The sequence below is a fragment of the Gymnoscopelus braueri genome (assembly GCF_963280865.1).
Source record: "Gymnoscopelus braueri genome assembly, chromosome: 10".
NCBI classification, from domain to species: domain Eukaryota; kingdom Metazoa; phylum Chordata; class Actinopteri; order Myctophiformes; family Myctophidae; genus Gymnoscopelus; species Gymnoscopelus braueri.
Window position 1 is genome coordinate 8,796,667 of NC_137611.1, and position 22,527 is coordinate 8,819,193.

Sequence of the window (22,527 nt, forward strand, 5' to 3'; positions counted from 1 at the left end):
TAGGAAAACATTCAGGTTCAGGGGTTAGGATTAGACATTTAGAGGTTAAGATTTAAGGGTTGGGGTCAAGAGTTAAATACCTGATTTATATATACATAGTTGCACGCCGGGTTGCCGCACACCAGAAATAAGCCGATCTACAAGCTCATAAAATGCGACGCGTTGTGAGCTTGTAGATCGGCTAATTGTTGAGCTATATGTTCGAAAACAATTCAATGCCGTCCTACAATTATGATGTCCTCACAAGGATAGTAACACAAACCCCTGTGTGTGGGTGTGTGTGTGTGTGTGTGTGTGTGTGTGTGTGTGTGTGTGTGTGTGTGTGTGTGTGTGTGTGTGTGTGTGTGACTGTGTGTGACTGTGTGTGTGTGTCAGCCTGCCTGTCTCCTGGTTTAAATGGAGATCAATAGAACATCTCTCAATAGGGCGTCAGAGCAGGACAGGCCTAACCCTGGTTATCTATCTATTACCCACACATGCACGCGCGCGCGCACACACACACACGCGGTCGGTAGAACACGCACACTCACATTAATTCTCACATTATGCATGTTACTGGGCACACGGCAAGCACTCACTCACGTACGCACACGTACAAATCAGGTTCACGGTTGAATGCAAGCAATCTATGGGTGGCTTGTCAGGGCAACTAACCTGCTTTGTGATGCAACACACACACACACACACACATCCCCCCCCCACACACACACACACACACACACACACACACACAGAGCGGATCGATATAGGAACATGCTGGACACAACCGCTCTCAAAGAGGGCTGATTGATGGCTTGTTGAGATGTGTCAATGACTTATATGTAGCTGGAGACTGATGGAGTCAATACAACCAGACAGGTGGAAGTCTTTTATACACGCACACGCACACACACACACACACGTTTGTATTACTATACTTGCGAGGACAATTTAGGACGGCAAAAAAAACACAAATAGTTAACCCATTAAGACCTGAAGCCGATTCTACTCTGTCTTCTAAATCCTAACAGTATTCTGAAAAAAACCAAAATAACATGGTAAAAAAAAAAGTACACAGGAGCCGAGATACAGGATTTTAAAGTAATAAGTTAACCAAGGAGTGAATGGAGCTAGAAATCTTTGGATCGTGATATCTCTGGTCTAAAAAAAAAAAAACTTTATTTTGAACAACGGTTATACTCGTTGTTGGCAATAGCGGGTGTATTTTTCAACAACGGTTATACTCGTGTTTGGCAGGGGTTAAAATATGGAGATAAGAGGTTTCTGCCCCGACAGCAACGATATCCAACCTGAAACCAACTTCACTGTGGTGAGAACACACACAGTGACACTCACCCTGGCGTCAGTGACTTTGAACTCTCTCAGGATGTACTGAGGCATGTTGTACTCAGCCATGGGATCCACCACGAAGTACTGGTACCTGGCTGAGCGCTCTGCTGGCCAGTACTGGTGACACTTCTCCTACAGGACACACACACACACACACACACACACACACACACACACACACACACACACACACACACACACACACACACACACACACACACACACACACACACACACACACACACACACACACACACACACACGGTTTAACAATTTATTCGTGTCCACATAAAGGAGAGCAGTGCAAGGACACACATATTAAAAGGTACAGTTAAGGTTACATTCACAATATCATGACATTATGTCTTCATGCTAAGGCAAGGCAGGTTTATCATGTGTAGCACGTTTCAACCACAGGGCAATTCAATGTGCTTTATTACACAAAGCATCAAGCAAAGGAAACACAATTATAACAGGAGATTAGAATACAATAAACAACTAAATAATTGAAAATAAAACTCACAAAGGAAGAAATACAGTGCAGAAAAACTAAAACTCAATGAAAGGCAGCAGCAAAGAGAAAGGTTTTATTTCTTTCTGTGATTTAAAATAACTATAAGAGTGGCAGCACACCTGCAGCTTTCTGAGAGTTTGTTCCAGATATGTGAAGCATAAAAAATTAATGCTGCTTCTCCACGATTATTTTTGGTTTTAGGGACAGAGAGCAGACCTTTCCCAGATGACCTGAGAGATCTGGATGGTTCATGATAGTCGTACACAAGATCAGAAATGTATTTAGGCCCTAAACCAGGGGTCCTCAGAGTTACTAAAGGGGGTCCGCCAAATCCTTGTGTGATTTGTTTTTACATTAACCACTTCAACCCCAAGAATCCCTCAGAATTCGGAGGGGAATTAGCCGAAAATAGAAGATCTACAAGCACACTACAAGCACACGCCTCGCAGCAACCAACATAGTCTCACTCCCAAGAAGGCACATATTGCCTTTTGGTCAGAACCTCCCAAGAAGGCACATATTGCCTTTTTGTCAGAACCCCACTGGGGTTCTGACCAAAAGGCAATATGTGCCTTCTTGGGAGTGAGACTGTGTTGCAGCAACGCCTTCACACAACACTGATGAAATCTATGAAAAGGTTTAATCACAATTTTATATAATACGTAGAGGGTCCGTGCTTCATCTCTCTCTCAGCTAGGGGGGTCCTTGGCCTGAAAAGGTTGAAGACCCCTGCCCTAAACCATTCAAAGCTTTAGTAGCAGTAGCAGCAGCGTTCTGAATCAACTGCAGTCGTCTGATCGATTTCTTTTAGGGAGACCTGTAAAGTCACCGTTACAGTTGTCAAGTCTACTGAAGATTAATACATTTTTTAAATGCTATGTAACCTGTGCTATATTTCTGAGGTGATAAGTAGGCTGTGAGTGTTAATGTGGCTGTTTAAATTCAGGTCCGAATCCATGACTACACCAAGATTTTTGGCTTGGCTAGAGAGGTTTTTAACATTAACCGACCGAAGGTGGGCGCTGACTTTTGAGTGTACAGGACACAAGCTTAGCCGGGAAAGCATCTGTGCGTTGGCTATTCAAAAATAGCAGATATACAAGCTCACGGCACGTCACGCAAGCTTGTACATCTGCTATTTTTTTAACATTTTAAAAAAATCTTTAAAGTGTGAGAACTACTGATTTAGAAGGCATTTGTATAGAATCGACCTAAGGTTTTAATGGGTCAAACTCTTACTGCATAACGTCCATTTTAGCAGTTATTTTTGGCGACACATCGAGTAGCAGAATCAGAATTGTTTTTATTGCCAGGTATGTTTGTACATGTGAGGAATTTGTGTCTTTAAACAAAAGGCGTGTCCACCGTACCCGTCCCATCTCTCTGAGCTTGGTGAGCATGACCACGATGGTGGAGTTGTGTTCCCACAGCATCCTCCAGAAGTCTTCTGTTGTCTCCGCCAGAGGACCCTGTGTGGAGATGTAGCCTCTCTGCTGCCTGCACGACAGCGGTGGAAAAAGTATTACATTTTACTTAAGTAAGAGTATCAATACTGCAATGTAGAAATACTCTGTTATGTACAAGTAAAAGTCTGGAATTCAAAATGTAAAAGTACAAAAGTATTGGCATCAAAATGTACTTAAAGTACCAAAAGTAGAAAGTACTCATTATGCAGAATGTCCCGTTTCACAAGTTATCATGTCTAATATTTATTAAAAATATTTTGAAAATAGCAGATCTACACACACACACAAAATAGCAGATCTAGGTCGGCTATTTTTGGCTAGTTTCATCCGTCAGGTTAGAGCTTGTAGGTCGGCTATTTTCAAATAGCCAAAGTTTAAATAGGGCTAAAGTGTTTAATGCATGTTTTGTAATAATAATCAAAATCTACAAAGTAACGAGTAACTAAAGTTTTCATACAATTGTAGTGGACAATATTTGCCTCTGAGATGTAGTGGAGTAGAAGTAAAAGTATTGAAAATGGAAAATACTCCAGTAAAGTAAAAAATACCTCAAAATTTTACTTAAGTACAGTACTTGAGTAAATATAGTTTACACCACTGCTGCATGCACACACGCATACACACACACACACACACACACAAACAAACGCACATGCACACACACACGCACACACACACACACACACACACACACACGCACGCGCGCAACCGTAATAAACAACCACTTCCATTAGAATGGCTGAGTCATCAGTCAGCGGGTGAATACCGCGTCCCTCCATGGGGACTGAGGCGTAGCCTGAGCTAGCGGGAGTAGCTAGCCAGACTGACAGCCGTCCACATAGAGGGGTTGTCCGGGATGTGACAGGATGTGACAGGATGTGACAGGCCGTGCCGTGCCAAAGCGCTGCGCGAGGGAAAGCTATCCGACCCAATCAGACGTCAAAGAAGTGCTCATCACCGGACACAGGAGTCAGCTCACATCAGCGGCACCATGACGCCACTGGCGGAAATGTAACTCTAAGTACCGTATACGTTTACTCCAAGTGCTGCACTTAAAGGGATATTTCACTTTTAACCCATTGAGACCTGAAGCCGATTCTACATGTCTCCTAAATCTCAACAGTTTTCTGAAAAACATATGTTTCTATATCAGTGGTGCTCAATCTTTCTCATGTCAAGGACCCACAAAATGATATGTATTTGGCCGCGGACCCCCATCAACATATTTTGTTCCAGGGACCCCCCCCCCAGAAGCAACGATTTGAGTTAAAAATGTTCGCTTTAAAAATATATATATTCAAAGATTTGCACACATTTTCACGATTTTTCAAAAATAGTAGATCTACAAGCTCGTAGCGCGGCACTCGGTGCCGCGCTATGAGCTTGTATATCTGCTATTTTTGAATAGCCAAAAGTGTAAAATGCTTTTTAGCTCAAATCTAAAAATGACACAGTTCCAGGTCTTAATGGGTTAAAGGGATATTTCACTTTTAAACATGTTTAGGGTCATTTACAGCGTCTCGTCAGGCTTTGGTGAGCACACCCAGACAGTTTTTAAAGGGATAGTTCACCTCCATGGGGTGACTTTTTTTCTATCGATTAGTCACCCCATGGAGAATTGAATTCATGGATATGCAGCGCAGGCAGCGTACCGGTATCCATCAATGTAACTGGCGTTGACGTAGTCGGAGCCCTCCAGCCCTCTGATTGGCTGCAGGCAGACCCTGGTGGTCTCGTAGGGCATGATGTTGACCAGGCGGTTCTTGAACTTGTTGCAAGGCAGGTTGGCCGTGACGAACCGGGACGTGTGGGCCTTGGTGTTGGCTAGTCGCTGGTTAGAGAGAGAGAGAGAGAGAGAGAGGGACAAATCACGTAACCACTTAACCCATTAATACCTGGAACGCATCTGTGTCACTTTAAGATTTATTTGGCTATTCAAAAATAGCAGATCTACAAGCTCATAGCGCGGCACCGAGTGCCGCGCTACGAGCTTGTAGATCTGCTATTTTTGAAAAATCGTGAAAATATTTTTTAAAATATTTTTTTCAGATTTTCTTTTAGGATTTAGATTTTTTTTAGACGCGGCCTCAGGTCTTAATGGGTTAAATCTTAACCACTTATTAGGTGCAGTAAGTGATATCTTTATTATTAAATACATGTTAAATATATTCTGATAGTAATCATTGCTATAGTGTTTGTTCAGTAACAGGGGGTCTCTCCCCCGTCTCTCCGGCTCTTTAGTAAAATACGTTTTTGGGTCGGGATACCAATTTTATCCAATCAGGAGAGAGAACTCATACAGAATAAACGAGTGGAATTGGAAGTGATGACACACACAAAGCAGAGACTCTTCAGTCTTTTGCGGTGTGGATCTTCCTGGAGCGAAATATTCTGTGGATCTCGAAAGATGAGTAAAAACGCTACCAGTGAAGTGGGTATTCATTTAAATTAACACTCTATAGCAATGCTTCTATCAAAATATAGAGCTACTGTATAACTTTTTTTGTTTTAACCAAACAATATCACTATACCACCTTAAATTCTAAACCACAAAAAGAAATATTATTTCCTAAAACAACCGATCAACAGGTCCCTAAGGACTGGCGTTCTTCCATGGGAGAGCTGCCAACACTAAACGAGCTGCAGACTGGAGTTCAGGATCATTTTGCATGGTTAACGCTGTAGCCCACTAACCTACAAGCATAGTGCATTCTATCCAGCCTACTTTGCATTACAAAGACTGTGAAAGCCTTAAGCTAGAATAAACAAACACTAACATATCTTGGCTCGCTGAAGTTCTCACCGTGGCTCGGCTCCGCCAAGTGATGATAATATATAAGGACATATGCACAAGTATCTGACAATGTATAAAGTTATCAAGGGGCGGCAGTGGCTCAGGGGTAGAGTGGCCGGTAGAGCGGCCAGATGGGAACCGCGAGGTTCCCAGTTCAATCCCGGGCATCCCCCAGAGTTAGTGTCGAAGTGTCCTTGAGCAAGACACTGAACCTCTAATTGCTCCCGATGTACAGGTTGGTGCCTTGCATGGTTTCCTCCGTCCTCGTGTATGAATATGTGGGTAATGTAAGGCACAATCTATGTAAAGCGCTTTGGATAAAAGCGCTACTTAAATGCACCATTTAATTTACCATACCAACTCTGATGAGGCAGTACTTTATATAATTATACAATTATATATATATATATATATATATATATATACACAGTATAATTTATATATATAAATACATTTTATTTCAAAGGGCCAAGTCTACACAGTTTGTTTTGTCTCCAGCAGAGTTTCTAGTGTCTCTATCTCTCTCTGGAAGAGGTTGCACATGAACTCTGCAGCCGCACTGAGGCGCTCCAACACAAACAATACCAATACAAAGACGAGGAATAAGAAGAATAAAGTGGAAGTTACGTGTGGTTGCAGGTGTAGACTTGGCCAAAAAACTATTTAAAACATTTTTGGCCCTTAAAAAAAAAAAACACTTAGTCGACTCGGACCCCCCGCGACTAACCAGTCGACTAGTCGACTTAGTCGAGGTCAGGCCTAATATATATATATATATTGGGGGGGAAAAACGTTCAGAACCCAATATATCGTGATCCGAAGATTTGCTGCTCCATTCACTTCTTGGTTAACTTATTACTTAAAAAGGCTGTATCTTGTTTTACTATGTATTTTTTGGCCCAGACATGCTATTTTCAAAGGCATATAAAATTGAACGGGGAGGTCGCGATGACATTTTTTTTCCCCGCAGAAGCACGGTGAAACCCGCTGTGATTAGCAACCATCAGGGGATCGATCATACCGGAGATAAATATTCTGTGAAAAAAGGTGATAAAATCGGCACAGTTCGCAATTATTCTTTTAATTAATTGGCACTGAATGAATTAATCATGCATCCCTAGTATGTATATATATATATATCAGTGTTAACCCATTGATACCTGGAACGCATCTGTGTCACTTTAGATTTCTTTAGGCTATTATATACTCGGTGCCGCGCTATGAGCTTGTATATCTGCTATTTTTGAAAAAAATCTTGAAAAAAAAATCTTTAAAGAAAATGTTTTAGATTTTTTTTTTCAAAAAGTTTCAAAACTTTCAAAAAACCTCAGGTCTTAATGGGTTAAGTGTCTTTACCTTGAACTCCAGCTCCATGCCGGTGACGTGCTCCCCGGTCTCCACCTGGGACAGCTTCTGCATGTAGGAGTGAAGGCTCCTGGCCGCCACCTCCGTGTTGCCACAGGCCACGGCCTCCAGCAGGCTCTCGTGGATGAAGCTGTACTGGTCCTCCGTCTGCACCATGTAGTTCCTCTGCGAGCGCATCAGCGTCACGTGGCCGTAGATGTCCACGGTGCGCTCGTGCCTGATGCGCTCCAGCATGGCATCGATCACCATGAAGCAGCCCGTGCGGCCCACGCCCGCGCTGTGCGTACAACACAGAGGAGAGTTAGAGCAGTGGTGGAAAGTAACTAAGTACATTTACTCAAGTACTGTACTTAAGTACAATTTTGAGGTATTTGTACTTTACTTGAGTATTTCCAATTTCCAATACTTTTACTTCTACTCCACTACATCTCAGAGGCAAATATTGTACTTTTACTCCACTACATTTACTTGAAAACTTTAGTTACTAGTTACTTTTCAGATATAAATCATGATATAATTAAACATACATTAACCACTTTAGCCCTATTTTATTCCTAGGCTATTTGAAAATAGCCGATCTACAAGCTCACAACGCGTCGCGATGCGACGCGTTGTGAACTTGTAGATCGGCTATTTTCAAATATTTAGTACTTTTACTTTTGGTACTTTAAGTACATTATGATGCCAATACTTTTGTACTTTTACTCAAGTAAATTTTTAATTTTGGATTTTTACTTGTAACAGAGTATTTTTATATTGCAGTATTGGTACTTTTACTTAAGTAAAGAATTTGAGTACTTTTTCCACCACTGACCAAATTGCGTTTCACATTAAACCTTTAGTTTTTTACTTGGTCTGCTCTTTTTTCCCCCTACACCTAAACCTCTTTGCCAAAAATAGCAGATCTACAAGCTTGTAGATCTGCTATTTTTGGCTAAAGTTCTCCTCAGAATAGGGGTGCTGCTAGGGTTCAAGTGGTAAATGTAAAAAAAAAATCATATCACACAAAGATTTGGTGGCCCCCCGTGTAGTGACTCTGAGGACCCCCTGTTGAAGACCCCTGATCTAAACTAAGCACTGTTACCCATGTTTGGGTCGCGGACCGATTTTTATGGGTCGCAGGTCAACATCTCTTTAAAACAATATCTTATTCTTTAAGATATTTTTTAAAAGATATATTGACCTGCTAAATGGGTCGCAGGTCTTTCAATAAATTATTATTATCATTCTTTTTTGTCGGGGGGGTTGACAGACAGACAGACAGACAGACAGACAGACAGACAGACAGACAGGTGTACCTGCAGTGTGCTATAATAGGCCCAGCGTCGGTGGGGGTTGACAGAAAGACAGACAGACAGACAGACAGACAGACAGACAGACAGACAGACAGACAGACAGACAGACAGACAGACAGACAGACAGACAGACAGACAGGTGTACCTGCAGTGTGCTATAATAGGCCCAGCGTCGGCGGGGTTGCAGGCCTTGACCCGACGCAGGAAGTTGAGGAAGGGGGTGGGGTACTCTGGAACCCCGTGGTCCGGCCACACTGTGAACTGGAACTGTCTCACCTCTCTACGCTCACTGCCGCCACTCTGAGAGACAGACAGACAGACAGAGAGACAGGGTTAGTATAGTTAATGAAAGTAAACAAAATAACATATACGTGCGCGGTCACAGAATGGATTATTGTGGTTACAGAGGGTGTACTATTTAAAAAAAAAAAATGGTTTGAGTATACTGCGTATATAGTGTATACTGGTAGAACCAAGCCCCCAGAACCCAGTGGTTTCATTGAAGCCGAATGGACATGCTGGCCATTCATGGTAGTGCAGCTTAAAACGGCCTGGGGCTTCTGTCACGAACGAGCGAAAACGGTTTCGACCAATGGGCTCGACTCACGAGCGTGCGCGCGAGCTTGCGCACGCGGGCTGTGCGCTTCTGTGACGCAAAACGCGTCACAGAAGCGACGCGCAGAAGCCCCAAATAGGCCTCGCCCACCACATTTCACAACCCGGAAGGAAGGGTTGAATTCGGCCCATGCGCTGTGTGAGCAACTCAATGCAAGTGGATGGGAGGGGATATCGAGTTAGCCTGGTAAACCCTCCCTCCGGAAATCTCATTTCTATTTGATTCCAGGAGTGAGTCTGGCATGAACCGCCTTTCTGCAATATTGGCTGTGGGCTCCAAACGGCCGAGCCTATCAGCGTCGTCGCTCATTGTTCTGTGATTGACAGCTTACGTTGGCCAATCAGGTGGCGAGTTCGAGTGAGTCCAAAACACGAACGGCAGCCATCTTTTTCATGTCCGCTATATTATCCGCTATTTTTTTACTTCAAAAAGCTCTCTAACTTCTATTTTGAGGCACGGAATTTACTTATAAGATATCGTTTGGATAGAATTTAGTTGTTTAACTTCATATATGTGGTCAATTAATCATGACAAAGCCTATTTAAAAATAAAAATTTAGAGAACCGGTAGGGGCGGGCAGTGACACCCATGTATCCGAATAAGGCAACCCATTTTGGGCACGGCCGTCTCAAAAGTCCCGTTGCGTCACATTACACTGGTGAACTGCTGATTGGCTGAAGGGGAAAAATTATCATTGGCTGAAGGGGTTGTCAGTCAACGGTATTACTCCCGCCCAACTCCAGCCCACAGCCAATATTGCAGAAAGGCGGTTCATGTCAGACTCACTCCTGGAATCAAATAGAAATGAGATTTCCGGAGGGAGGGTTTACCAGGCTAATATCGAGTGCCCTCTCTATTATTTTTAACTCTATGGGTAGAACACAGCGCTGAAAGTAGGCCACAGAGACTACTGCTAGCGTAACACTTCTAGATTAGCCCGGTGTCAGCTAGCTAGCAGGAACTACTGTCTGCCTCACACTGTGATCAAGTAGAGGACGGTGGCCTTGTTCACTCCATTAGCTGCAGTGTAATGTATTCTACTCTCTCCCTCTCTTTCTCTCTCTCTCTCTCTCTCTGTCTCTTATCCACCGCTCGCTCCATGGTCCCATGGTGATGGCTGGCTCTTTTTAACCCATTGAGACCTGAAGCCGATTCTACATGTCTCCTAAATCTCAACAGTTTTCTGAAAAACCTATGTTTCTATATCAGTGGTGCTCAAACTTTTTCATGTCAAGGACCCCCAGAATTATACGTATTTGGCTGCGGACCCCCATCAAAATATTTTGTTCCAGGGAACCCCAGAAGCAAAAATTTGAGTTAAAAATGTTTGCTTTAAAAATATATATATATTCAAAGATTTGCACACATTTTCACGAATTTTCAAAAATTGCAGATCTACAAGCTCGTAGCGCGGCACTCGGTGCCGCGCTATGAGCTTGTATATCTGCTATTTTTGAATAGCCCAAAGTGTAAAATAATGCTTTTTAGCTCAAATCTAAAAATGACACAGTTCCAGGTCTTAATGGGTTAATGCAATAATTGTTTCTGGCTGGTAACAGTGAACTGGGGAGGCTAAGGCATTATATTTCACTGGGTAAAGACACTTAACAGGCTATCTGTGTAGAACTGTGGTTTCCAGAAGGTGGCATAATATTATGATACCAGTTGTCTGTTCCCATTAAGTTTCCCATAGAAGCTTTGGTTTGACTGGCTCGGCAGCAAGACAGACAGACAGACAGACAGACAGACAGACAGACAGACAGACAGACAGACAGACAGACAGACAGACAGACAGACAGACAGACAGACAGACAGACAGACAGACAGACAGACAGACAGACAGACAGACAGACAGACAGACAGACGGTACCTTGTGCAGGGAGAAGGTGCGAACGCAGAAGGTGGCCAGCTCCATGGTGTCCAGCAGGGTGACCTGGGTCATGCCGTACGTCTCTGTGCCTCGGCTGGGCCAGTACTGGTCACACTTTATCTGCCAGGATATGACACACAGGATATGACACACAGGATATGACACACAGGATATGACATCACACCCAGTGTTGGGGGTATAACGGCGTTACAAGTAATGCCGTGACTGTAACGGAATACTTTTTTGGGTAACGGCCGCAGTAAACCTAACTAGTGAGGGCTGTTAACAAAAAAATGTGGACACGGCTCACAAAAGCGCCAAATTTTTTCTACATGCTCTCCATCACCATAGGTTTCATTTTGGAAGGGTAGCCACGTCATCAAGATGGCAGAAGGCGGCCATCTTGGATTGCAAAGATGGCCACCATGTAATATCTATAATTGCCAATATCTCGGCTTCCAAGCCACTTAGAAGGTCAATCTTGGTGTCAAAATATACATTTTCTGGGACAAGGAATGCAATAAAACTATAGGGAATATCAATAAGTGACTAATTCTGCCAAGATTAGATAATTTGGTTGATTCTGCCAATGTATGTACATAATTTTCAGACACATTGAAAAATGGAGCATGAAGAGAATTGAAGATTATTAGCTTCACTTTCCAGGATAACAACATTCAAATTATTTGTCACATTGACAACTGCAAAGATCTGTGCAATTCCAGTGTGCCTTGAGCACCTTGCACCACAAGGTCTTTTACAACCGCACTTGACCAGTTCATTGCAGGCTTTTGACGCCATCGGTAGAATGCTCCACACAGGAAGCCAGACCTGGTTGTTGTCATCCAATGTCCATCCCCATCCTTCTGGACTGGGTGTCGGCTGCTGGGCCAGTTCAGATGTGGCCCAGATCCCAGACTGGTAGGCAACTCGCTTCACGTGCTGCAGCAGTGAATCTTGCGTTGGTGGAATGTGTTCCATCGTTTTGTTCTTCTGGCAGAACAACTCTCGTCGTGCTTCATTGACAGATTCCATATCACTTGTCTTATCATACATGATGACTGTGAAACGCTCAAGAAGCTGAAAGTGTTGGGCATCTATGGTCACAGAAGTGTATGGATTTTCTGCCATGTAGTTGAAGGCCTGGGAGACCTCAGGGTAGGACTTCCACGCCACCCATGCTGACTTCTTCCCTTTCCCGCTGAATGCTGATGTTGTGTCACAGCCTGTGTAACAGTGGAAGACGGGAAGTGCTGTGGACTTGTCTTTGCCCAGAGCATGGCAGATCGTGTTTATATGAACATAGGTGTAGTTCTTGCCAGTGCCAAAAGCAACCCAGATGTCTGCAGCTGGATACTTGGCGAGCAGGGCATGGAACTTGCCGATGAGGATAACGACAACATCCGTATCCACAGTGCGTATCAAGCAGGTAGAACAGCCATGTTCCAGGGCATCAAGCAGGTGAATCACTATCCTGGTGTCGGCCTCTTCATGGTTACATGGCAGCATCGAGTGGCTGGTGTCTGTGCCGACCACTGTGATGCCATATGTGATGAAGACCAGCTTGCCCTCTGGCCAGGCAGTGGATGCAATCTTCCCAGAGAGAAAGGCAAAGAGTTCCTGCTTGTTTGTAGGATCACGCAGGAAATCTGACCAATTCCCCGGCAGCTTGTTCTGACCAGCCACCTTCCGTCGTATCCCTTTGCCTCGCTTCTCCCTTGTTGACTCTTTTATGCTGCTGGTGATGTACGTATCCCAGACCACATCAACTCTTTTGGAGATCTCCAGGTGTTTCATGATGTGGGGAACAAAGACACAACTGGCATATTCGTCAAATGTGGTAATGTTGGTAGTGGACAGGAAGTGCACCACAGCAGCTCCATCGAGTACTTTGACATCAAACGTAGCTGGAGGTTCTTCTTGTGTCTTCTGTGTCAGAATATTTAGCAGATCTGACTTCTTTCCCAGCCGTAGTTTCCCTCTGTCAGATAGAGAGGGAGGGTATGGATGGTTTTCATGTTTAAAGAAGGTGCTCATGTTCCCCTCTCTGTGTTGCGTGGCTATATATAACCGGGAGAAGAGTGCCACATCATCCTTCAACATTGAGATCTGCCCTGCCTGCTTGGTCTTGATCTTGAGTGTTGGGCATCTGAAGAGAGGCAGTGAGTTCTTTTTGATGGGCTCATGAATGGAGTGTGTGCGGTCCATGATCACTGTCTTATGGTACTTGTCGTACTGTTCTCTGCCCACTGATTCCACAGTGCGGACTGTGTTAACCACTGACTCGTCAATCACATTTCGTGTGTCCAACATTAGAAGCTCGTGGCTATCATCTACGAACGGATTGCCCATCCCACTGATGGTGTGCACAAGTGCTAGTGTTTGCTCTTTGAACGTCCTTTGTGTAGCCATTCCTTCTTCATGGTGGTGTTGTTTATTTCCTTTTTCTAAAAACATACTCCTGCTCAAGAGTCAGATCTGTCAAAGTTTGATAAAAATTCATACCAATATGTTGTGCATGATCTAGCCGACACATACATTTTAATACAATTGTGTACATATATGGCCAGAATCAACCAAATGATCTAATAATGGCAGAATTAGTCACGTATTGATATTCCCTATAGTTTTATTGCAATCCTTGTCCCATAAAATGTATATTTAGACACCAAGATTGACATTCTAAGTGGCTTGGAAGCCGAGATATTGGCACTTATAGATATTACTTGGTGGCCATCTTTGCAATCCAAGATGGCCGCCTTCTGCCATCTTGATGACGTGGCTACCCTTCCAAAATGAAACCTATGGTGATGGAGAGCATGTAGAAAAAAATTGGCGCTTTTGTGAGCCGTGTCCACATTTTTCAAAAATCGGGTCTTACCCACGTTAGTTTTGCAATTAAGAGTACTCGATTACTTAGTTACCTGTTCCAAAATAATGCAGCTACTTCGTTACATTTAACACATTGAGTGCCAAAACCGTATTAATACGGTTTTGCAAATACACCCGTGGAGTGCCAACTTTCCTAAAAAACGTATATATACACATTTTTTTTATCTTTTTGTTTTTTTCGTTTATTTCCATGCGGGAGGGGCTAGAGCAGCTCTGGGATCACCCTAGGCGATTCTGAGAAGGAAGGGCCAGATGGATCATCATGTCAAAAACATGGCTCCCCATCCGCTTCCGGTCTATTTCCTTCTCTAAAACGCCTATAACTCCGAAACTTTTTACGCTGGGGAAAACAACTCATTTTGCATCCGCGAGCGCTCCGCCATTGTTACTCGCGTGAGAGATGTTATCGTTCCAGCCGTTAGCCAGGACCATCGGGTAAAACGGAGGCATGCTTTTTTTTTCATGGATTGCTCGTCATGGAGTCTACAGCTTTAAACAGCACAATGGAGCTTAACGGTGAGATTCCCGGCACCGAACGTATTCTGTTATTATAAAATTCTGGCACCCAATGTGTTAAGACCAATATTTCCTTCGTTCTTTCCCTGTTGCCACAAAGGAAAAGGAAAATCCATTTCCTGATAAATGGATGAGCTCGTCTCTGTCGACGGAGACTTGCACGGATGTTACACGAACATGGGTGACCGATGCTTCTGCAGTCTGTGGTGATTGCGTAGTCATTCTATTCAATGGGTCACCAATTTTGGTGTGACACTCGGCTGAAGGTATTACTACTGGTCTTGTTTTTATGACATTAATTTGTCGGACCTGCGACATGGCAGAGACTGAGAGAAGACGGAGAGGTTGCCCTTTAGTACGGTCGTGGATGTATTCACATTATTTTTGGATTTATTGGTGAAAAAAGGAGGAGTACGTCAATGCAAATTGGTCCTTGGTGAAGCCTAGCACAGCTCCACAACACAAGACTGGTGGTCACTCCAGTAGGATGCACTCTTGATTTTATGTTTATACCAATCTTCTTCGCAGAGGGGTTTTAATCGTCGGTAGCGCAAAAATAATCTAACAAGTTACTTTTCTCAGAAGGTAATCCCGTAACGAAACGGAATACCTTTTAATTCTGTAGTAACGAGTTACTTTTAAAAGTAACGTTACCGAACACTGATCACCACCTTTAACTCTTTGATTGCGATGGACGTGTAGACGCGTCCGTTGGCACTTAGTCCACAGTGCCATGGACGCGCTAAGACGTGTTGGGGGCTTTTCAGTGGCTTTCTACCAGATGGTGATGTTGGCTACCCTATGAATGATGCTTTCACTGCCAGATGACGTCAGACGTCAGAAATAAACGTCCTGTTTATTTCCAGTGGGAAAAAACCCTATATCTCCGTTCCTCTTGCTTTACGGACAAAACAAGGCACATTCAACAGGCCACAGCTGTGCAATGGATTATCACGCGGGGATAAAAAAAATTAATAATCTGAGACTCCCGAGAGGCGTGTGCGTGTAATGAGGCGATCTCCGTGCGGACAGCGTTCACGGAAAATATTCCATGATTTTTCAAAGGTCGGTAAAAACACTCGTTTTTGCTGGCACTGGGGTGACACTATTACACTTTACTCTGGCAGTTAAAGAGTTGTTGTCACTGTTATTAACTCATTGGCCGCCATTATCGCATTAATGCGATCTAATAAATAGCGCGCCTGGCCGCCAGGATCGCATTAATGCGATCTATGGTCTTTATTGATCTTTATGCTCTGATCACGCTATTCTGTTATGAATCAGGCTAAGTTTCAGGTTCCACTTACTTCAACCACCACTGCATCCGGTTTCATTGCTTGGGTTCCGTTTTCGGTTTTACATTCCCCCCCCCAGTCATTTTCGACCATAATAGGGAAACAAACGGTTTTTCACACGCTATAAAAACCGATCGGAGACCTCCCCTCCTATAATCTATGGTCTGGGTGACGAACAGTCATCCCCGTTGTGTATGACATCGTAATTTTCGCCGATCACAGAATCTGAGACATTTCACTTCCGGTTCATGTGTTTGACTGTGTGAGTGGGTGTGGGGGGGGCCGAGTGTGATCGAGAGGCGATCAAGCTGGTATGTGCTGCTCTCTAGTGGTGGAACGATCAAAACGATTCAACTGTCCAGCTAGACTTTCTATATGTGAATTAAATAACAAAATAACAAAACAAAAAAACACGAAAATCGCTGGCAAGGGCTGCTATGAACGAGGTTTTAACTCTGGCAGTCAATGGGTTAACACGGCTTGGTTGGAAGCCATTGAATAATGAACCTCTGAACTCAATAACAAACCGCTCGCTGTCTAATCAAAGGCTCTAGAGGCACCTGGGTCACATCAATCTGCGGCGCTTGATTTTGTGCCGTATTATCCAACATACCCGTGACTTCTTCTCCTCCATTATCATCCATATTATCATCCAACATACCCGTGACTTCTCCTCCAGGCGGGTCATCATGACCACGGAGGCGGCCCTCTGCTCCCACACCATCCTCCAGAAGTCTCCGAAGGTGTCTGCCAGCGGGCCCTGAGTGGCGATGTAGGCGTTCTGCTTCCTGTAGCCGTCTATGTAGTTAGCATTGATGTAGTCACTGCCCAGGATACCTGCACACACACACACACACACACACAACGTCACACTATGTAGTTAGCATTGATGTAGTCACTGCCCAGGATGCCCGCGCACGCACGCACGCACGCACGCACGCACACACACACACACACACACACACACACAACGTCACACTATATAGTTAGCATTGATGTAGTCACTGCCCAGGATACCTGCACACACACACACACACACCGTCACACTATGTAGTTAGCATTGATGTAGTCACTGCCCAGGATACCTGCACACACACACACACACACACACACACACACACACACACACACACACACACACACACACACACACACACACACACACACACACACACACACACACACACACACACACACACACACACACACACACACACACACACACACACACACACACACACACACACACTGTAGTTGACATTGATGTAGTCACTGCCCAGGATACCTGCACACCCCATCACACGCTCATAAACACTTAAAGGGATAGTTCACCCCCAAAATGACTTATTTTCAATCAATTAGTCACCCCATGGAGACTTGAATTCATAGAGATTTTTTTGTTTTTGTCGCATTCCTAAGCCAATAATTTCATGACCGGCAGTCTCTCCGGTAGGAGCCTCAAAGTGTCAACTTTGAGTCTCCTACTGGAGACATTAGCATCTTTCCGCCGGTCATCACATTATTGGTTTAGGAATGCGACAAAAACAAAAAGAAATCCATGAATTCAAGGCTTCATGGGGTGTGTAGTTGATAGAAAATAAGTAATTTTTTGGGTGAACTATCCCTTTGAACCCTATAGACCGAATCATCATGACATCACTACAACCAACGATGTATTTCCACGTAGACAATGCCGGCAGTGTCTCATAGAAGCAGTATTATTCATTAACCTTATTTCTGGAAGAACAGCACACTTTGACTGTTAGAATAGAAATATATTATTTTGTTCTAAATATCCACAGGTTGACAAACTAGAGCTAGAGTTCTGGACACTTTATTTTATATTGTGAAAATGTCCGTAGACATTCATACCCCGAAATACCCGTTTGTTTACAAACATTCAAACATTATTTCCCCAGGGCTCTATACCAGGCCCACTCCTTTGTTTTTGTACTTTTCTGTACTTTGGCAGAAGGTTCGTCCCCAGGCCTCGTCTGTTTGGAGGAGGTCCAACACTTTAAACTTGTTGCTTTGGTCCACTGTCTGCCTGGATGTTCTCCATGCAGTGGTGGAAAGTAACTAAGTACATGTACTTAGTTACTTTCCACCACAATTTTTTTTGTTACTTTTGACTTTACTAGAGTATTTCCAATTTGCAATACTTTTACTTCTACTCCACTACATCTCAGAGGCAAATATTGTACTTTTACTCCACTACAATAATTTGAAATCTTCAGTTACTATTTACTTTGCAGATACAAATAACTATATTATAAAACACACATTAACCACTTTAGCCCTATTGTATACATAGGCTATTTGAAAATAGCAGATCCACAAGCTTGTAGATCTGCTATTTTCAAACATTAGTACTTTAACTTATGGTACTGTAAGTATATTTTGATGCCAATACTTTTGTACTTTTACTCAAGTTACATTTTGAACAAAGGCCTTGTACTTTACTTGTAACAGAGTATTGTGGTATTGCTGCTTTTACTTATATCTGAGTACTTCTTCCACCACTGGTAAGAAGAGAGGGGGGGGGGGGCTCCAAGGAAACAAGGTTGGGATTTAGAGCTGACTGCTGCCTGACTTCAAAATGAGAACAAACAAATAGACCAAAAAAAAAAAAAGAATAGACTGTTCAATTCTTCACAGGCAGCGAATCCAATCGTTTCTCTGTGGCTGTGCTGCAGCGCCGCTAGATGTACTGGAACGCAATGTTTGTCAATCTCACACCGCTACACACACACAGAGCCACTCTGGCATCACTCTGTTTATCATTTTTCATATTTCATATCCATCACACAGTACGCCCCCCCCCCCCCCTCCTCCTCCTTACCCGATCCCTTATCCCCATACAGTATCCCTAATCTACAAGGACTGTTTTCCTGTTTGTACCCACAATCTATAAGGACTCTTGGACAAGCTTTTTTTCCTGCTGGCTGCAACTATCGATGATCTTCTTATTGATTATTCTATTGATTGCTTTTTTGATTAATCAAATAATCGAGAAGCACGTTTTCAAATTTGTGTTATTTTTTAACACATTGAATGCCAATCGCATAGATCTACGCGAACCTATTTAAAGCCGCAGCGTGCCAGTCGCGTAGATCTACGCGAACCGCCGATTCCCATTGATTTTGCCCCAGGTGCACTTTCCGAATTTTTTTGATCCATTTCCGTTTCCGGTTTCCGGTCGGAAACATAATTATTCGGGTTCCGTTTTTTTCGATCGTATCCGCTTCCTGTCTGGGATCCTGTTTAAAACTCGATGTTCTCGGTTGTTGTTTTTCTCCTCGCTGATCACTGTTTAGCGTTGATCCGTTGTATCTTCAAGATGGCGGCTCGGATTTGGAAACTGTTTTCGCTGGCCGTTTCTCACAGATCCGCTGTGTGTTTAGAACCAAATGAACGCGCACTTTTAACTTATTTAGCGAGGTCTGTGGCGACATGAAAAAAACAAAAAAACAACAATAAAACGCTGGCACTGGTGAGTACATTATGAGATTAAACTCTGGCATGGAATGTGTTAATGTAGGCTGAATCAACGTGAAAAAAATCAAATCGATTTTTTTAACAAGTGACTAAATCAATGAGACTGATTAGTCACTTAAGCCCTATTTAAAACTTTGTTGCACAATGGGGTCGTGCAAAGCTCACAACGGGTTGCGATGCGACACATTGTGAACTTGTAGATCTGCAATTTTATGATTATTTTGTAATCACACATAGGGGTGCAACATCAACATTTTTGCTTCCACCTCACCAAAGCACTGTCCTACCTTCAATGGGAGCCTGGATGACTCGGGTGTGGACGTATGCTGTGACGTTAGCGTAGCGGTTATTGTATGTATATGCTATGACATTAGCATAGAGTTTCTTGTATGTATGCTATGACATTAGCATAGTGGTTCTTGTATGTATGCTAAGACATTAGCATAGTGGTTCTTGTATGGATTGTACCTACATTCAATGGGAGCCAGGATGACTCGGGTGTGGTCGTATGCGATGACGTTTGCGTAGCGGTTCTTGGGCTTGTTGACCTCCAGGTTAGAGTGCTCCCAGGTGAACTGCTGCCCTGGGTCGATGGACTGCATGGGGAGAAAGAAACATGTTCACAAAGACCGTAAAAAAATATGGCAATTGGTTTCTATAGACCGTAAATGAAGCCTATTTTTCTGCGATTTCAAATAAGCCATCTTTCTATATCCGGTCCGAAATGCAACCGGAAATTAACGCTATTGGCTGCAATCGCAGCAAGGGCGGGTCTTCACTTGGTAGAACCAGTAGAAACCCTATAAACATACTCTACTTTATCATTCATTTTACTTTAAATTAGATTAAACTTTAAACTTGCGATTGAAAACATAGTGTTTATGGAAAGGGTTACTAAGGTAATAAAATCAAGTGTAAAGTTCGCCCCAAAACCTTCTATTGACTCTATTGAGATTATTAGCGACATCTGCTGGGCCATTAATAGGAACAGCAGGCTGAACGAGAACCCGGAAGGGAGCTTCAATTCCAGTGACGGGGGGTTTGCCCCTCGGTTCACACTGTTGGACGTTTACAGCAGCTGGTAACATTCTGGTGGATTTAGTGGTCAGGGCCGGAGGTTGTAAAAACAACCCAGGAGATTTAGTGTTGGCCGGCTGTCTGTTCCATGTTATAGACTAATGGAAAAACACTGAGTGACATCCATCAAATATTGTATTACGACTCGTGGCTGTCGGGTGGAAACCTTGTATGTCCAAAACAAAAGCGTTACTTTTCAGGATGCTACGCGTCGGTGCCTAATCACCCTGTTTCGGGGTTTATCTATCAATAATGACCGGCGACCCCTCAATTATCCCGCTTATTACACGGCTACTTTATAAAATAATTAATAAATTGAACCAAAAGTAACAACAAAACCAAGTATTTCCTTGCTTACGGTAATGAAAGTATTCCATAAGTGTTGCGCTGACGTTTAGCTGTAAATGACATTGCGTGTTATGTCACATATAGCGCCGTATGCGGACAAATCCGTCCCCAAAACCGTCAGCCCTTTAATGGCTAGACAGTGAGAATGCGTTGATTGCTGTTCCTCATAAAAATAAAAATACATGTCTGAAAATATACTTCAGAATTCATTTACATAATGACGTTTTTGCCTGGGGAGGTTGTGTGTGTTGAGTGTGGCTTTTGAAACGGAACCATAAAGTGGCATTTTATTACCAACCATGCATCAATGATTTTATTTAGCATAAGCACTTTCATCATTCAGCTTAGGTTTAAAGTTGAAATGAAAACACTGAATCTAAGCACTTGACTAATAAACGAGAAAATAAAAGCCAATTTGTTGAGAAAGGTAATTCTATGGTCCCCGACAGGTTGTAATGATGAATGAATAGGTGGGCCTTGGTGTTGGAAACGGTTGAGGACCCCTTGATCTATGCCAGTGGTTCTCAAACTCTTTTCATGTCAAGGACCCCCAAATTGATATGTATTTGGCCACACACCCTCACCTGAAACTACTGCCAGGGACCCCCATAAGAGAAATGTTGTCAACATCTTTCGACAATAGCTAAAATACAAACTCCGAACTTCAGAGTTTAAACTGTTCCTCATCTAGCTGGGGACCCCCTGGAACCCCCTCAAGGACCCCTGGGGGTCCCCGGACCCCAACTTTGAGAACAAGTGATGTATGGTATACACAGAGATGCTAATGCCATGCAGACCAAGACTGTCAGAGATTTTTTCTTTTATTGATTCTGACATTGGTGTCATCTCTGACAGTCTCTGAGATTTCCCACTGGAAAAGCCAGTGGAATTCCATGTCTAATGCTGGTATACTTCTTCATAAATGTACAAATTGAAAATATGAAGTGCTTACCCTGAAGCCACGGATGTTACCTGACCGTTACGGGTCATTTGTGCTCTGTACTGTTGTGTGGTGTTTTAATCCTGTCTGTGCCATTGAGCTACATTTTATCAGTCCCTGCCAGAAGTTGTGGCACAGCAGGTGAAAGCCGGTATTTTTTTACTATTTGAATATCCTAATAAAATAGTAAAATCAATAGGATGTTAACACTTTTATTTAAAAAGAAAACAGTACTGGGTTTTGTGATGTTCTATATTGTCTGAATCAGCTTTATTTGTGTTTGTTTATGGGCTAAGAGAGTGACTTTGAGAGCTGTTTCACCGTGCAATGTAAGTCAATGCAGAGCATAATAATTTGAATTATCAATTTCTAATCAATGGAGCAATTATTTTTGATTTCTTGTCCACCTTTGGAGTTGCCATCATGGCAAGGTAACTACACAACCCAAACCTCTACCAAAGTGGTCTTGCCCTTTAACAACCATCTGGGGGAGACCGATGGAAGACCACCTTCAAAACCATGACCTGACTTGGCTATTGTTCACAATTGCATAAAAAAATATATATATAATAAAATAAACACTCAATGGAAATGAGGAATTACAATGACATTCACAAGTGTCAGAATGGATGAACTAAATCTCTGACAGTCTTTGGTCCAAGGCTAACATGTCATGTACAGACAATCTGACCTCTACATACTTCTCTTCACT

The 22,527-nt window shown here is 43.1% G+C and overlaps 1 protein-coding gene across 1 annotated transcript in view; it reads right to left on the reverse strand.

Moving 5' to 3' along the window:
- The window catches only part of ptprsb (protein tyrosine phosphatase receptor type Sb), a 178,753-nt gene that overhangs the window by 5,786 nt on the left and 150,440 nt on the right, over positions 1–22,527 (reverse strand). Inside the window, exons 21-28 of the mRNA XM_080439207.1 lie at positions 19,923–20,046; positions 16,614–16,789; positions 11,250–11,369; positions 8,909–9,063; positions 7,460–7,745; positions 4,962–5,140; positions 3,214–3,340; positions 1,336–1,461 (exon numbers count right to left, since the gene is read on the reverse strand). Of these exons, the coding sequence (XP_080295333.1) occupies positions 1,336–1,461; positions 3,214–3,340; positions 4,962–5,140; positions 7,460–7,745; positions 8,909–9,063; positions 11,250–11,369; positions 16,614–16,789; positions 19,923–20,046 (1,293 nt within the window). The remainder of the gene's footprint in view (positions 1–1,335; positions 1,462–3,213; positions 3,341–4,961; positions 5,141–7,459; positions 7,746–8,908; positions 9,064–11,249; positions 11,370–16,613; positions 16,790–19,922; positions 20,047–22,527) is intronic.